Consider the following 18,085-nt stretch of genomic DNA (forward strand, 5'->3'; position numbering starts at 1 on the left):
GCCTCTGAAGCCTAAGAACTCATATTCGAACCTTCAGATCCCACATAAGCCAGATGAACAGTGACATGCTCATCATGGGGTGCACATATCTGGAATTTGTTTGCAGTGGCTGAAGGCCCTGGCGTGCCCATTGTCTCCCTCTGTCTCTCTCAACTAAAAAAACAAAAGATTGAAAAAAATCAAAATGAAAAAAAAAATCCTCTCCTGTGTAGAGAAAGTGAAATTCTGCCACCAGCCCCACCGTGTGAAGGCGTAGAAGGTGAGGCTCTGTGCTGTCCCATATATCCCCACAGTCAGTCTTCGGGTTCATCAGCCTGGACAGACAAATCATGCTGGGCCTGCTGAGATGCCCCTTGTAAAAGTAATGCTAATCCACATTCCTGCATGATGGATGGTCTGTGTGTTATCTGTGAACCACCTTCTGAATGAAATTGGCCAGGTTTTACATAGTTCGACCTGTGTCTTCAGCTGGCTGGAGATCTCATTCTCTCTAGCACCTTCCAATTAGTCCAGAAGGCAAGGCCATTTTTCTAGGTGTCTCTGCCTCTGCTTCTAGAGGTCATCCAAGTTCTTGGTTCAAAGTGGTCAAGAAATCTAGAGTCCTGAGTGCTGGGACTTGGCTTTAGCCTTCAAGGACAGACTCCTCTGTTGAGGAGACCCCAGTAAATCTCCTATAATGATCAGAAAAAGTGGGCCAAAGAATAAATATTATCTGTAGACATGTCCCCAGAAACACCACACCAGCCAAGCCACTCTTAACTGCCAGTCTTAGCTGCTGTCCAACCTCTTGTTGTGGACTAGGGACACCTGTATTTTTTTTTAATCCCCCTCCCCTCAAGGCAGGGTCTTACTCTAGCCCCGGCTGACCTGGAACTCACATTGATCCTCATACCTTTGCCTTCCTGAGTGCTGGAGTTAAAGGTCTGCACCAGCATGCCCAGTCTATGGGTTCCACGCACTCCAGTTTAACAGGCATTTTAAGCATATGTCATATTTTGGACATTGGGTTGGATTAGTTCCTGAAGGCAGGTGGATGAATGAGTCATAGCTCCCTGCCAACCTCAAAGCGCATAATTTTACAAGCAGTGGCATAGAGAAGGGCCACTGGGTGATCCTTCCTAGTTTGTCCTGCAGAACCTCTTGAGGCCAGAACTGAGAAGCCACATAGAGGTTAAGCAATGTAAGTAAGACTGTAGCACATGCTACTTCGTCCATTCTGAATCAAGTACATGACCTTTGTGCTCAACCAAAGGCAGTTTCTACCTCACCTTTCCTCACTGCGGCTTGGTTTGTTTCCCTCCCTCTCCCCTCCAACTCCACAAGCCTCCCCCTCGCCGCCCCCCTCAGTTTAGGTCTGGCATTCTTGAAACCTGAGAGAATTGGGCAGCACCTTGAGCCTCAGGAATTGGCCCAGAGAACTGAGTGAGTAAAGAACCAAATTCCAAAGGTAGAGTCTCGTTTCTTTGGCCTTAAGGCCTGCAGGGCAGGTTTCTGCAAGTTTCCCTGTCTTCCACCACCACCCCCTTCCCTAAGCAGGCCGCAAAGCGGCCTGGGAGAGCAAGAGCGAGAGTGGGAAGCAGATTAAATTAATCTCAGTGCGCTGAGCCTGGCAGGGGGTAAGACTGTTTGGTCATTCCAGAAATAGCCCAGACTCCTTTGATGAGCTACTGGCCTTCAAAATGACTGCACAGCAAAAGAACCTCAGACCTTTATAATTCACAGAACATCCTCCCTTCTCCTTGGATTCCATCTCCTGTAATCTGCCCCACAGTTATAATGGAGAGTGGGAGCTTCTAGTGGTAAAGGAATTTGTCCTCTCTTCATAAGGGTCAGGTAACTAAACGTTGGCTTTGTAACCTCAGAGCAGTGAATATACCTATGTTTAGCATCATGAAAGAATCTGACCAGGATACTTGGCCCTCCCATCTTCCAGGGTAGATTAACAGGCACAAGTCTGAGAGGAAAAGGGAGGAGGATGGTACAGGGGAAAGTACAGTTGAACACAGTGGAAAGATCCCAAGAAAGTGACCAGGTACCAGGAGTTTCTTGGCAATGACTAGCAGTGAACAGTGGAGGGCAGTAGTGATTCCAAAGTTTGGAAGAGAGTAGATTAACGCCAATTTAATTTCATTACTAATACCAGAGACATTATAAGCCATTTACTTCTCCTATGCCTGTGCTCTCAGGCAAGACTGTGATTGTTTAATACAATAGCCAGGTGTGGTGGTTCATGCCTGTGATCCAAGACAGGAGGATCTCAGTTCAAGGCAATTTTGGGCAATTTAGTGAGACCCTGTTGTTGAGTGATAGACCCCAGATCTTTTATATGACTACACTTGATAATTATACTATGACTGGGCACCTGGCATTAAAGACATAGGCAAAGGAGACAAGATGGTGATGAACTTGCACCCTTTTTACATAAGAGCAGAAGAGGTTAGCCTCAAGGAGAGGGCATTAAGAGCATAGGTGGCACCCTTCATGACCCCAGGAGCATCCTGGTGAGTTAGCACTGAGCCTACAGCAACATAGTATAGTAGGTATTAAGGGAAGTGTTAGCCCTGTTTTACAGCTCATGAACCAGGCTTGGGAGAGGGACCAGGACTTCTTATAATTCACCATGATGGAAATGAGTCTCTAAACCAGATCTAGGCCTTTATGTTTGCTGAGTGTACACATCCAATTAGGTTCTGTCTCTGTGGTCTTAGAGAACAGAACCAGGATTAATGGACAGAAATAAACATGAAGACAGATTTGGAACTCATATTAAGGATTTATATACTTATTTAGAGAGCATGCACCAGGGCCTCTAGCGTCTGCAAACAAACTCCAGACATACGCACCACCTTTATATATCTGACTTTATGTGGATACTGGGGAATTGAACCCGGGTCCTTAGGCTTTGCAGACAAGTGTCTTAACCACTGAGCCATCTCTCCAATCCCCAAAACTTTTTTTTTTTGTTTGTTTGCTTGTTTTGAGGTAGGGTCTCACTGTAGCCCAGGGTGACCTGGTATTCACTACATAGTCTCAGGGTGGCCTTCAACTCACCGCAATCCTCCTACCTCTGCCTCCCAAGTGCTGGGATTAAAGGCATGTGCCACCATGCCTGGTTTAGGAAGAACTTTTCAAAATATATATATATTCTTTTTTTATGAGAGGGAGTGTGTCTATGAGTATTGTGTGGCAGGGCCTCTAGCCACTGCAAACAAACTCCGGATGCATGAGCTGCTTGGTACATCCTGTTGTACTTGGGAAATGGGGAATTGAACCGGGACCAACCCAGGCCTGCAGATTTTGAAAGCAAGTGTGTTCACAAGCCATTTCTCCAGCCCAAGGAGGAAATTTCGTTGTACTGCTCAAGGTGGCAATGAGCCACTTCAATGACTTCATTTGTCACTAGAGATGTTGAAACAAATGGTAGAAAAAAAATCACTGGACGCCATAGAGAATGTTCGAGCATTGGTAAGAGATCAAAGCAGACTTACTAATCTTTGATTCTGTGCTCCGCAGCTCACTCTAGTCTTCAGGGACTGTTCCAGTAGGTTCTAATTAGAAGGAAACAACCATCATCTAAATATAGCATTTAACTTTCAGTAAGCTATGTATTTTAACAATTTAATCCATCATTTTAAATAAAATTGTTTATTCCTTTGCATATTTAAAATAAAAAGATAGGGCTAGGGAGATGGCTCATGGTAAAGTGCTTGATGTATAAAGTGGGAGCACCTGAGTTTGATCCCCAACATTCATGTAGAAGCCAAGCATTGTGGTGAACATCTGTAATCCCAGCACTATGGAAGTGAAGACCAGAGAATCCTGAGAGAGGGCTTGCTGGGTAGCTAGCCCTACCAGATCAGTGAGCTGCAGGTTCAACGAGAGGCGTTTTAATCAATAGGATGGAGAGTAACTGTCAAGTCACCTGAAATCAATCTTTACCTCCATAGGCACCAACCCACACACACAAAAAAATTAGGGACTGGGAGATGCTCAATGGAGAAAGCATTTTCCATGTAAGCATGAGGAACTGTGTTTGGACCCCAGCACCCTTGTAAATGCCATGTGATTGTCGCAGCCTGCCTGTAATCCTGGCATTCAGAAGACAGAAATGGGTGATGCCCAGAGTAGGCTCACTACACTAGCTCAATCAGTGAGCTCTCAGTTTAACTGAGAGATGCTGCCTCAGTAAATGAAGTGGAGAGTGCTTTGAGATACCTAAAATCAGCCTCTGTTGGAGGTCACCTTGAGACTGCATAGTGAATTTCAGGTCAGCCTGGGCTAGAGCAAGACCCTGCCTCAAAAGAAATTATTAAATATTTTACGATAAAGAAATGGCTTTTCCTTTCTTTTTTCTTTTTTAGGAAGTTCCCGGTTAAAGGCATCTCAGCTCACTGGGCACTTGGTGATGATAGAGAACAGCCTTAGGAAGGGGGTGGGGAAAGAGGTCCAAAAGTGAGGTGCTGAAGCCTCGCCACTCCTGAGACCAGTGGGAGGGAAGGGGAGCGAAGGCCTACTGTCTGGCTGTGGAGGTGCCTCATACACATTTGGGATATGGTGTTGGGTCTTCTGTTTGAAAGCCAGCAGGCCTACAGAAGAGAACTTGAGAATGCTCTACACAGGGAGATGGAGGGAGAGTCTGATTTGCTGGGAATTGGGTTGGATGTAGAGCTGCACACTGAGCATGAGGGGTGATTGGTAACAAGGAGCCAATCCTAGCTGTGCCTGGCTTCCACATGGGCACATGTCTTAGTGCAGTGACCCCAGATGACCTTCTCTGGGTAATCCAGATCCATAGGATGTCCGTCTTCTGGCACTTCAACTCCCAGATTCCCTTAGCTTCAATTTCTGGGTCCTGCTGATATTTCGGAGGGCTGTTAAAAATCCAGCCCTCCAGAGAGACTCATAGAAGGTTAATTGAACTTCTGTCTGCCAAACTCCGTTACACCCTAAACCCTATATGTAGTTCAGCTTCTTAGCTTGGCTTCAGATGCCTCCTTGATAACTACTTCATGTTCCCCTCAAGCTGAATGTTGCTTTATTTACTTCCCAAGGTCCTACCTCCTCAAAGGCAGCATTCTTTGCCTGGTTAAACTGTTCTTGGCACAGTTGAAAAGTTAAGAAACCCTGCTACTTGATGAGCTTCACTACTGCAGAACTGATTAAACACACTTGGTGATGACATGTGCATTGAAACTGTACCAATTAAATGGGTCGTGGAGGGAGGGGACCACTTAATTGGCATTGCGGCTTAGTGGCACACTGTGAGAGCTGTCTGTTTCCAGGCGGGCCTTGGTTCTGATCGCCCCTCCTTTGTCTCCTCTCCCTTGTGCAGAGACAGGGCAGGGCATTGTTCATGCACTGACCGACCTCAGCAGCCCCGGCATGACCTCAGGGAACGGAAACTCTGCCTCCAGCATCGCCGGCACTGCCCCCCAGAATGGTGAGAATAAACCACCACAGGCCATTGTGAAACCCCAAATCCTGACGCATGTTATCGAAGGGTTTGTGATCCAGGAGGGGGCGGAGCCTTTCCCGGTACGGACTACTTCTTTTCCCCCTCTATTTTTTTTAAAGTATACTTTGGATGTGTATTAGACTATTTTTACATTTCCATGTCAAATTTCTGAAAATGTGAACAGTTTGCTATTTTCTTGCTAACTCTTCCCCCATCACCCCCAAATGTTGGAAACATTTCTTTCTAGGATTGCGTATCTTCTTGGTGATCAGGAATAATTGACAAGACCACTTGGTTAGAAGTTTCCACACACAGGTTTAGCTGTGTCCCTAGCTGGTGACCTATGAACCTCTGGGTGGAGGGAGATAGTTCACTTTGGGGTGATTGGAATTTGGTAAGAGACAGTGAACTTTGGAAAATAAGACTTCAGTTTTCAGTACCAAAACCTCAGAACAGCAAAGCTTTGTCAAGTTAAAGAACGAAATGAACCTGCTTATGAAAAAATTTTAAAGATGTTTGGGAAATAAAGATGGGATACAAGGTGGAAGCTTCAAGTTTGTTTTCTCAGAACAGAGGGAAGTGAATGATATTGAGAGGCCTTCAGGAAAGGGTTCTGCTGTGAAAGCATAAGACCACAGGGAAATAGAAAAGGATCATAAAGATGGCATATTAGAGCCCAGAGTTGGCTTTGGGCAGTGTGGCACTGGCACAGATGGTGCATTCTGTATGTGTGCAGAGCCAGATACATGCTGGCCTCTCAAGAGGACTGTGTTAGTGATGCCTGCTTCCCGAGGCTCCATCTGCCTGTTGTTTGCTCCTTGGATCCATGGGTGATTTGATAACTGCCTTCTCAGATGCCCTAGGACAAACAGGCTTTACCTCTGGAGATTGTCCAAGGTCAGGGGCAGATCCACCAAAACCATCTTACCTATAAGGAACAAGCTCTGTTACTTCCTTCCCTTTACTACCCTGGGTCCTCTTCCTGCCTCGTTAAGAAACACTGGAACTGGCTGGGTGCTCAGGATGGAGGAAGAAAGAAATCGGGGGGGGGGGGGGGGGAGAGGAAGGAAGGACAGTTTGCCAGCATTGCCCTAGAGTAGGGCCCCATGTGAGCTGGCCACCAGGTCCCTCAAATGAAGAGAGAAGAGCAGAGGAGTGGCAAAGCCCATCTGGGGTGCTAGTAGCCACAGGACACATGATTTATGGATAGAGTTGGTTGGATCCTGCTTTCCCCTGAGGCTGCTTGTCCTTGTGGCTTGGGTAGAGCTGTGGTTAGGTAGAGAACAGTAAGAAATCAATACAAGGATGCTGGCTCTCTTTAGTAAGTGCACCCTCATCCTCAGCCCTAGCCCTCCCTGGTGTCTGTCCTGTGAACATGGGACCTGGCACTTAACAGCAGTGGGGAAAACCTGATTTCTGCCCTTGGACACTCTTCTGACCTCCTGAACTGCCCCTGTACTGTGGTGTTTCCTGCTCCTTGCCTTAGGAGCCAGACAGCAGGATACAGTCTTGAGTGACGATATGGGGGAGGCCTGGGGAGGGTCGGTATCGGCCTGGCTGCTTGATATTTGTAATTGTGATGAGGCTGCATGGCAGAGGATCTGCTTAGACCTAAATCTTGTGGCCTCCATGTGAACTGTCCTCTAGGTGGGACGCTCGTCCCTGCTGGTGGGGAATCTGAAGAAGAAGTATGCACAGGGGTTCTTGCCTGAGAAGCTTCCACAGCAGGACCATACCACCACCACTGACTCAGAGATGGAGGAGCCCTACCTGCAAGGTAAGCACCTTCGCCATGGATCTGAAGTCTTTTGGTTTGACAGGAAGGGCAGACTTCACACTTCCCTTTCTCAGTGTCTGGGGGACACTGAGCATTTTACCAGCCCTGCTTTGGCCAACCACAGGGTTCAAGAGTTGGACTTCCCTTTTGGAGCAGTTGGCAAGGTCCAGAAGTGAGGGTAGGGACAGTACTAGCAGACATACCCTGTTGCTGCCTTAGAAGCCTGTGCTTGGCCAGGTGATGACTACAGTTGATGAGTGTGAGCTTCTTGCTTCCTTCATGGTCTTGAAGAAGGGTACTGACTGCACATGTGTAGTACCTCTGGCTCATAGAAAACGTGGGGGAAAAAAAAACACAAAAACATGTCAAGTTTGCAAAAGGCATCACCAGACACTCTTGAGAGACAAAGTCATTCCAAAAAGATGACATTCTCCCAATGGATGCCCCTGGGTATTATACCCATGGAAAGAGGCAGAATAGATAGGAGGACTTATGGTGTTCTATGGCCTATGGAAATCTCTCCTTCATGCTCACCCATTTCCATGCTTTCCAGAATCCAAAGAGGAGGGTACTCCCCTCAAACTCAAGTGTGAGCTATGTGGACGGGTGGACTTTGCCTACAAGTTCAAGCGTTCCAAGCGCTTCTGTTCCATGGCCTGTGCAAAGAGGTGAGTGGCCTCAGCTCTGCTACAATGCCCAACCCCTCCATGTCTGTAGGATTCCTAGAGTCCTACTTTTGTAGCCATCCTTTTCCATCAGTTGTCCACCTTGGGGGCTGAGGGGCTGTTGTGAGACTCATCCTACTTCATAGTTCCCTGACTGTCTAGATGCAGTACTGCCATCTATTTTCCTTGCCTACCATGGGCAGCTGCCATTTCCTTAGGGTAAGCCCTCCACCCCAAAGCTTCCCCAGAATCATACTAGCTACAGTGTCCCCACACTAAAAAGATTCATGACGGGGCTGGGAAGATGGCTCAGTGGTTTAAGGTATTAGCTTGCAAAGCTTGCCAGCTTGGGCATAGTTTCCAAGACACCCACAAAAAAGCTGGACACAGAAAGTGGCACAAGTGTCTGGTGTCTGTTCACTGTGACAAGAGGCCCTGCTGTACCATGTGCACATGTGCGTGCACACACACACATGTGCACATAAGTAATTTTTAAAAATATTAATGATAATTTTTTAAAACCCACTATAGGGCTGGGGAGATGGCTCAAAGATTAAAGGCACTTGTTTGCAAAGCCTGGTGGCTTGGGTTTGATCCCTCAGTACTGTAAAACCAGATTCACAGAGTGGCACATCTGTCTAGAGTTCATTTGCAGTGGCAGGAGGCCCCAATGTGCCCCTATTCTCATATTCATATTATCTTTCTCTCTCCCTCCCTCTCCTCTCCTCTTCTTGCAAATAAATAAATAAAGATAATAAAAAAGAAAAAAAAAGCATGGGCTGGAGAGATGGCTTAGTGGTTAAGCACTTGCATGTAAAACCTAAGAAGTCATGTCCGAATCTTCAGGTCCCACATAAGCCAGATGCACAGTGACACAAGAGTGCAGTGTTGCACATAAGGAGCCGCATATGTCTGGAGTCACAGCGGCTGAAGGCCCTGGAGGGCCCATCCTCTTTCTCTCAAATAAATAAAAATAATAATTAAACTACCATTTATTGAGATGCCACTTCATATTAGGTGCTATTAGTCAACTGTCTCATTCAGAAGAACTCTTCCAGGAAGCTGTTACTATTGTCTCCTTTATATAGGCTGGAAAACTAAGACAGAAAGGGGTAGTCATGCCTAAAGTGGCATAGATAACGGGTCACAGACTTGTCTAACTCTAAAGTCTGTGTGGTGTTTGGGCCAAGGAAGAAGCCCAGAGCCCCTAAGAAAAGGACTCTTTAGGTTTCAGGCAGAAGTGCCCTGCATGCCCTGTCAGCACCTGCCTCATGTGCATGTGCTCCCCGGGCTGATTTGAGGGAACGAGGGCTGCTCTGCCAGCCACCCTCGAGCAGGACCAGACAGGAGTTTTCTGGCCTGTACATCGTGGCGGCCGTGAGGCAGTCGTGCTCCCAGGTTGTGTTTGTTGATACACATCACTGACATTGTCTAGTGGTCGTGTGCCCAACTTCCTTCTTAATGCTTTTTTTTTTTTTACTTTGAGAGAGATAATGGGTGTACCAGGACCTGGAGATTTGAACATGAGTTCTTCAGCTTCGCACGCAAGCGCCTTCACCACTAAGCCATCTCTCCAGCCCATGTGCCTAATTTTAGAAGCCAGCTGATATCACTTTCAATTCCCAGTTAGGTTTAGAGTGTAAGTACTTGGCCAAAGTCATATAGCCAGCAAACAGTGAGTGCAGGAGTCAGGATTTGAGCTGATAGTGTGCCTTCTCATGCTGCCAAGTGCCTGCAAGCCCCATGACTGCTCTGACTCCTACCGTTCCTATCTGACAGGTATAATGTGGGGTGCACAAAACGAGTGGGGCTTTTCCACTCAGACCGGAGCAAGCTTCAGAAGGCAGGGGCTACAACCCACAACCGCCGTCGGGCCAGCAAGGCCAGTCTGCCTACTCTTACCAAGGACACCAAGAAGCAGGTGAGAGACCGTGGAGCCCCTTCCCACAAGTGCCCTCTTTGTCCTGCTACTCCTTCCAGCTTATTGCTGTCCTCATCTCTCACAGGTCTGTCAAATCCAGCTTTCTTTGGGTCACTTAATAGGTCCCTTCCTTTAGACCCAGGGGTCCTTACAGGTGCATTACCCTCTCCAGTGGCTTCTCCTGGTACTACCCCCATCTTGCAGTTGATAACCACCTGTGACTTTGAGTCACCCCTGCTGGCCCTGCCTCCTGTCCCAGAAGGAGGGCTAGCTTAAATAGCAGCACCTGCCCTTTGGCCTGCTACCTTTTTACCTCCTTGAAAATTGGAGCTTTGAGTTCTTGAAGCTCTCACCAGGACCCTAGGCACTCATCCATTAAATATCTTTTTTTCACCACCAGCTCCATGCCAGGACCCAAGAAACAGTCTTCAAAGAACTCACAGCTCAGCTCTCAGCTCACTTCAAACCTAAGAATATTTTGCTTGTGGTGGTAATGGCTGCTATTGTCTTACAACTCATTGAGAATCTACTAAAAGCTGTGGTCCAAACTGTACATGTGCAGGAAGTTTCTCATGCTATTCCATAAAGCCCTGGCTTTCAACACCACGTCTAAAAGAAAAAACAAAAATCAGATCATGGTGGTACTTGGGTACATGGGACACACTAGAGGACTGGCTTTAGGGTCTGAGAGGAACAGCACGGAAGATGCTGTTCGAGCCCAGGACTGGAAGGTGTAATAGTGGACCAAGCAGAAGAGGAAGAGCACCTGCTCCCATCCCTCTCCCTCCTGCCACAGTATTGGTTTCCTTATCCTGAAGGACACTGTTTTTCTTTGCTTCTAGCCAGCAAGCACTGTCCCCCTTTCAGTTACTGCTGCCCTTCAGCTGACACACAGTCAGGAAGACTCCAGCAGATGCTCAGATAACTCAAGCTATGAGGAACCTTTGTCACCCATCTCAGCCAGTTCGTCCACCTCCCGCCGACGACAGAGCCAGCGGGACCTGGAGCTCCCTGACATGCATATGCGGGACCTGGTGGGCATGGGACACCACTTCCTACCAAGTGAGCCCACAAAATGGAACGTAGAAGATGTTTATGAATTCATCCGCTCTCTTCCAGGTAAAGTCCATGGAAAATCAGCCCCTGCTTGGGGTGGCCAGAGTAAGAGGGAGTGAAGGACATGACTCACCTCCTCCACTAGGAAGGTTCAGGCTTCAGGGTGCAGAGGTTAAGGGTATGAGGCTCCTGCCTATGAGAGCTTATATTCCTTGTCCATGGCTAGAATTTGATATAGATCCTGGCATGGGGAGTGACGTGTGAAATACAGAGGTGGTCATGGAGTGAACCCTGTCTCTTCCAGACAGGCTAGGAAGGGAGTCAGGTGGGAGTACAGGGAATGTAACAAAGAGGGCGTCAAGATGAACAGTTTATTTTTTAATTTATTTATTTATTGCTTGGTTTTTCAAGGTAGGGTCTCAGTCTACCCCAGGCTGACCTGGAATTTACTATGGAGTCTCAGGGTGGCTTTGAACTCACACAGACCTCCTACCTCTGCCTCCCAAGTGCTGGGATTAAAGGCATGCGCCACCACGCCTAGCTAAGATGAACAGAGTTTAAACTTGAGCTACAGTGGACAGAGCAAGGCTTTTGGCAGGTGGAGCATGTTGAACACTGGTATAAGACACGGAGATTCTTAACTTAGCTGGGCACTGCATGGAGCCCTTGGGATGAAGAGCAAATGGGTTATAAGGGCTGGGACCTAGACTTACACCTGAAAAGCAAAATTACCGCATTCGGGATTCTTCCACTGGCACCCCAGAGCTTCTCCTCTCTGCCACACCCATCTATTAGGTCAGGCAATGACAGCAGCCACAGACTGTGTAGTATGGAGGTTGGGACCATACGTTTCCAAACTACACAGAACTAGGTTCAAATGCTTGCACTGTACTTATCCCAGTATTTGTCTATCACTGTGTACCCCAAGTTTATCATAGTGCAGTTTGTTTAGGCAAGGACTTCAGAAGGGGCCCCCTTAGGAGGTTTGCAGCTCTTTGTCAGACAAGGCCAAGATCAGCAAGAAGCCTTACTGGGGTTGTCAATTCTCCCCCGCCCCTACCAATAGTGCATCACTGATGGGGCCTGCAGGAAGGGGCTGGCTGTTGGTAGGTGTCCTCAGTTCTCCACACAGGCCTCTCATGGCAAGTATGGTGGCAAGTCTTCCCCACAAGTAGTAAATACAATGGACCAAGGCAGAAGCTGCTGTGCTCTTTACGATTTAGTCTCAAAAGTCACATTCTAGGACTGGTGAGATGGCTCAGCGTACAACATGCTCACTGTTTAAGCTGGAGTACCTGAGTTCAATTCCCAGACCCTACAGAAAAAGCTGGAAGTCATGATGAGAGCAGCAAAGAACAGCAGAGTAAGACTCTAGGCTGAGAAACCTTTTCTCAAAAAGCTGGACAGATAGAAACAAACCCAAAAGCTGTCTTCTGATCTGCACCCGTACTTATACTCAAACATGTATACACAATAATTTTTACAAGTCTCATTCTGTCACTTCCACATCATTTGTTTACACAGGTTATAGTCCATCCATCGGGGGAACCTGCAAAGATTATTGATAGCCATTTGGAGATAGGTTGCCACAGTTCTTCCCTGCCAGAGTTCTCATGACAGTGTCAGTTTGAAGTCCAGAATCTTGTCCATCTAACTCAAGTGCAGGCATGGAGACAAGAGGGACCCTCTGCTCGCATGATGTTCCTCAGGCTGGAGACCAGTTGTCTGCTCCCTGCCACAGCCCCAGTGTCTAATGAGCTGGCCTAGGCAACCAAGGGAAGGACAGAATACAGGGTCTTCTGATCTGCAACAGCTCTACAATTAGAAGGCCCATCACACTGTTTCCTTGCTTAAGACTCAAAACCCTGACGGGCATGGTGGCACATGCCTTTAGTCCCAACACTCAGGGGCTGAGGTAAGAGAATCACTGTGAGTTTGAGGCCAGCCTGAGACTTAATTCCAGGTTAGCAGGAGCTAGAGCTAGACACTACCTAGGGGGTAAAAAAATACTTAAAACCTGAAAGATGATTCTCACTGTGGTTCCACCCTCTGAGTCACGACCTGAGTTTTCAGTGGAACTGTTTTCTTAGCATAGTTCCTGTTTTTTGTTTTATATTACTTTGACATTTTCAGACCCACCTAGCGATATTTATAACAATATAATCCTGTAGGTCATAAATTTTATTGGAGTTCATTCCATTAAGATAAAAACCATGTCCTAAACAGTTTTTGAGTTAAGCCTTCTTCTTTTCCCCTCCTTAGTATTTGCTGTGAGGCTGGCCCACGAGCTCCACAGAAAACCGGCCAGTCCTCAGAAGTGTCACTATAGGTCTTTCTGAAGTCTTTTGTTTTTAATTATTTTATTATTATTTATTTATTTGAGAGAGAATGGGCACCAGGGCCTCCAGCCACTGCAAACAAATTCCAGATGCGTGTTCCCCCTTGTACATATGGCTTACTTGAGTCCTGGAGGGTCAAACCTGGGTCCTTTGACTTGGCAGGCAAACGCCTTAACTGCTAAACCATCTCTCCAGCCGTGAAGTCTTAACAAAACATTTAAGTTGGACCCTGGGTTTTATGAGTAGACAATGTTTTCTTGACGTTCCCTTAGCGTAGACACCATTTTGTAGTTCCAGCACTCTTTATGGTCTTAGAGACATTAAGAACTTCCAGAACTAGCAAATACTGTCTTCTATTAAACCACCTTTGCTCTCTTTTATTTTTTCTCACCCCCCTTTTTTTTATTTTTTAAAAACAGTTTTTTAATTTACTTGTTAGTAGAGAGAATGGGCAGATCAGGGCTTCAAACCTCTATAAACGGACTCCTAATGCGCTCACCACTTGTGCGTCTGGCTGTTGGTGGATACTGGAGATGCAACCCCAGGTCATTGGGCTGTTCACTTTCAAGACAAGCTCTTTAACCCCTGAGACATCTCTCCAGCACCTCCCCCCCTTTTTTTCCTCACTGTAAATAGCAACAAAAAAAGTCAAGACAACACCTTCACATTGTGTCTGAAAATGCCGTCAGTTAGGTGCCATTAGTTCCTTAGGCACATAAAACTTAGCATGTTACCACCTACAGTGCTGCTACATTTTCTGCTGTTTTCACAGCAGTATGAAGTTGAATTTCCATTCCTTCCAGCTCCTGTAGCAGTTTCTTCACTCCTCTATGCCTCGTGGATAGCTTCCTCCCATGCCACAGGATGTCTGGAAGCTCAGGATTCTAAAACACCTTAGACAATAACTGATGCTCAAATCCTTTGAGCTGCTACTGGTGCCAGTTCTAAGGCCACTCACACACAAGATTTTTTTTTAACGGGAGAGAGAGAAGTGGCACGCCAGGGCCTCCAGCCACTGCTCCATCTGTGTGCATGTGTGACCTTGCATTGCATCACCTTTAGACCTGGGTTTTATGGGACCTGCAGAGTCGAACATGGCTCCTTAGGCTTTGCAGGCAAGTGCCTTAACTGCTAAGCCCTCTCTCCAGCCCCACACACAAGATTTGTAATGGTTCATCCTCTCCATGGTATATTACTCTGTATTACTTATTGCTGTGATACAAGTCACTCCAGCTTAGCTTTAGACAATTATGGTATGTTATCTAAAGTTTCCACCATCTTGGCTCAGGCAAGTGGCACTGGCTTGGGGTCTTGTGGGAAGTCTTACTGAGGATGTCAGCCAGGACTGCAGCCCCTGAAGCTGGAGGTCTACTTCAAAGTTGCTCTCCCATGGTAAAAAAGCCTCAGTCACCCTCCACAGGCACCTCTCCCAGAGGGCTGATGGAGAGTTCTGACACAGTAGCCAGATCACTCCAAAATAAGGATCTGTAAGAGCGGGTTGAACACTGCTGTTGCCTCTGTTATCCAGCCTCAGGAGTCACATGCTGGCCCTCCCTGCACCACCTGATTGTCACCTATGTCAGTGTAGTTGGTGAAGGGCAGGTGTTTATAAGGAGGGCTGGGTCCTGGCTAAGTCATTTGGCTTCTCAGGCTGCAACGTCAGAACACTAGTTACTACCCTCAAGTCTCTCGCTGAGGATTAGCTGAGAAAAGGAATCTCAAGCAATGGACTGCTCTGAGCCAATGCCATCACTGTGTCACTGTAACTGCTGCTGTTTTGGGGGTCCCCTCAGGCTGCCAGGAAATCGCAGAGGAGTTCCGGGCCCAGGAGATCGATGGCCAAGCTCTACTACTGCTCAAGGAGGACCACCTGATGAGCGCCATGAACATCAAGCTGGGGCCTGCCCTGAAGATCTATGCGCGCATCAGCATGCTCAAGGACTCCTAGGGCTGCTGCTGCCCTGCCAGTGGGGCAGTGTGCGGCGCCGCCTCTCCATGGAGCAGAGCCACATAGACATTCCTGAGGGGCCCAGGATAGGGCCAGTCAGAGGGAAGGGGCTCTCCTTAGGGTGCAGCTGTGAGGAGATCTGGGCACTCCTCTGGCTCTCAGGGGCCTTTCATTTCTGTAGGAGGAGGAGAGACTGGCACAGAAGATGGGGCTTGGCGCTTGTAAATAATGATAGCACTGGCTTCCTCCAAAGTCCCAATGCTCTAGCCCCCCTCTCCTCCTCTCTCTGTCCCCCATTTTCCAGGGGGTTTATGGTCAGGGCTTTCCAACCTGAGTTGGGTTACTTCCAAGGGCAGCCAGCAGGCCTGGATAGAGGCCTTGAAAGCCCTTGCCTTCCTCCCTCCCACTTCTTTCTCCAGGCCTGGTTAATCTTCCGTTGCCAGCTTCTCCCCCTTCAGCCTGTTTCCACAGCAGCTGGGGGTTCTCCCCCCACACCCTCTGCAGGCGGAGAGAGAGAAGCGAGACCCAGTTTGGCCATGCCTGCTGGCACAGACGCCTTAACGCTGTGTGTGTGACTGTGTGACTGGGAGCCTGGACTGACTGACAGGCCTCTCTGGGTGTTTTGTAGCAAATGGCCACTTAGTGCTTTGTCCTGGACTCCACTCAGCCTGAGGCTGAGGAATAGAAAGAAAGGGCAGATCTGGAGAGATGGAGATTAGAGCTCTTCTCCTGGTGGCAAGACTCTTAAAAGCCCTCCCCACACTGAAACTGCCTGCCTGCCTTGCTGGCTCGTGCGTGCGCAGCACAAGGAAGCTGCAGGGGCCAGGCCACCACGCTGAACCTCCTGTGGCCTGCCTGTCTGTCCACCCCTGGATTCCCCGGTGGGGCCCTATAACTCAAGGGAGAGGCACCCAACACTTGTTTGCTGTAATAGCTACCTGAGGAGGAGGCAGGGCAGGAAGGGCGAGGGCCTGCCTCTGACTTGCCCTGCCCTACCAACTCTGGGAGAAGTCAGACTCTTCCCAGGAGGGTGGGTACCTTTCTTAGCTTCTTCTATTCCTCACCCACACCCCCAGGCAGGGTTGGAAATGAAGGACTTTTTTTAACCTTTTGTTTTTGTTTTTAAAAAATAAATCTGTAAAATCTGCCTCGTCTGTGCCATTCTCCCCTAAAGATGTCTCTGTCTACCTGAGTGGCTATTTTTGCCCATAGGGATGGGGGGGGACCCTGGGTGGGGGAGGGATGGCACCTTAACTGAACAGCATATCCATTACACTTGGCTGAGGCCACATCACTTCACTTGCCCCAGTTCACCGTGTCTCAGAATGAGAGTACAGAGCCCCATAAGCTCTGAGCACACCCCAGAACCCACCCTATCTGGGAGACATGGAAAAAGCCAAGCCAACAGTTTCTGAAACACTTGGGCCAGAACCCAGATTCTCCTACCCTCTGACAGGTGCCTCTGGACGGAGCTACCTCTGTGTCCACAAGAGCCCTTGGGGCAGCTTGAGTTCAGTCGTCATTTCCGGTATTCCAGACCGGGCAGTGTGTGCAAGTGTGGCTGGGTGGGGTGCAAGCAGCGTAGGTGGCTGGATTAGCCTGCATGCCTCTGCGCTGAGCCAATCACTGCTGTGCTACACTAAGCCGTCCTCTGTGTGGAGGGACCTACCCTGCTCCTACCTCGGAGAAAAAAGGAAGCCAGCAGCTCACGGCACTTCCCACCTGCCTGCTTTTCCTTGGGGGTGGGGCACTGTTAAGCAACACTGGTGCTCAAACAAGCCCTTGTGCAAGGCAAGTGTGCTGCCTCTGAGCGCTTGGTTGGGTTTCTTCGGAAGGTGCCTGTGAAGGATGTGGATTTTGAGGCCCGGCTCCACCTGCAGCCTCTGAAGGAAGACAAGACTTGAAAACTCAAGAGTTCAGTCACGGCTCTGCCTGTTAACTGCTCCCAGGGGGACCTGTTAATATAATGTTAACAGCCAGCTGCAGAAGACACACCCACACTGGTTGATCCCCTGCAAAATCCTGGAAAAACTAGTGTCAGGAGACTTAAGGGAGGTAGCCTGAGTGGAGAGTGAGGCCTGGGAAATAGCTGGGAAGAGGGCCTCCTCCTGCCTGCAGGCTGTAGGTGGGCACCACAAGTCTCTTCACCCAGTAGGACTTCAATTTTCCCTTTATGGGAAGAAATTCAAATACCACTCCTTTTTTTCCCTAAGGCTTATTTATTTGTATTTATTAGTGACAGGGAAGGGGGAAATGGGCGCGCCTGGGCCCCTAGTCACTGTAAAAGAACTCCAAGCCAGGTGTGGTGGTGCACGCCTTTAATTCCAGCACTCAGGAAGCAGAGGTAGGAGGATCACCATGAGTTCAAGGCTACCCTGAGACTGTAGTGAATTCCAGGTCAGCCTGGGCTAGAGCGAGACCCACCTCAAAAAACCACAAAACAAAACAAAAACTACAGACCCATGTGCATCTGGCTTACATGGGACCTAGAGAATCGAATCTGGGTCCTTAGGCTTTGCAGGCATGCACCTTAACTGCAAAGCCATCTCTCCAGCCCTCCTTTGGTGAAATTAAGGAGATTCATTTGGACAGATAAATATTCATGCTTTTTCCTCACTTTGAATGAAAGGGCCTAACCTGTTCCCAAGTTTTCATCTGCTTTAAAGTCTCACTCTAGCCTTGGCTGGCCTCGGAACTCAGCAATCCTGATTCAGCCTTCAGCGTGCAGAAATGACCACACCAGGCTCCTGCTGCAAGCTTGAAGGATGTGTCCTTCAATATGTATTTGCACCTGTTAATATTTTACACAGATTTTAGCAAAACTTTGGCCATGATTCAGTTTTAGAAATACTTCACAGCTAGGCATGGTGATGTACACCTTTAATCCCAGCACTTGGGAGGTAAAGGTAGGAGGATTACTATGA

General features: G+C 48.1%; 1 protein-coding gene across 6 annotated transcripts in view; it reads left to right on the forward strand.

Moving 5' to 3' along the window:
• Phc2 (polyhomeotic homolog 2) overlaps nt 1–16,308 on the forward strand; it is a 111,487-nt gene extending 95,179 nt beyond the window's left edge. For 5 of the 6 annotated variants that reach the window (XM_045149024.1, XM_045149023.1, XM_045149026.1 and 2 more), the window contains 6 exons: nt 5,333–5,535; nt 7,103–7,232; nt 7,786–7,900; nt 9,677–9,818; nt 10,661–10,937; nt 15,007–16,308. In XM_045149024.1, the coding sequence (XP_045004959.1) occupies nt 5,333–5,535; nt 7,103–7,232; nt 7,786–7,900; nt 9,677–9,818; nt 10,661–10,937; nt 15,007–15,161 (1,022 nt within the window). In that variant the 3' untranslated portion in view covers nt 15,162–16,308. Of the gene's footprint in view, nt 1–5,332; nt 5,536–7,102; nt 7,233–7,785; nt 7,901–9,676; nt 9,819–10,218; nt 10,640–10,660; nt 10,938–15,006 lie in introns of those variants that run through there. The other variant, XM_045149025.1, reaches the window with a different exon arrangement.
• Nucleotides 16,309–18,085: the final 1,777 nt, after the last annotated feature.

The sequence above is a fragment of the Jaculus jaculus genome, chromosome 5 (genome assembly GCF_020740685.1).
Source record: "Jaculus jaculus isolate mJacJac1 chromosome 5, mJacJac1.mat.Y.cur, whole genome shotgun sequence".
Lineage (NCBI taxonomy): Eukaryota > Metazoa > Chordata > Mammalia > Rodentia > Dipodidae > Jaculus > Jaculus jaculus.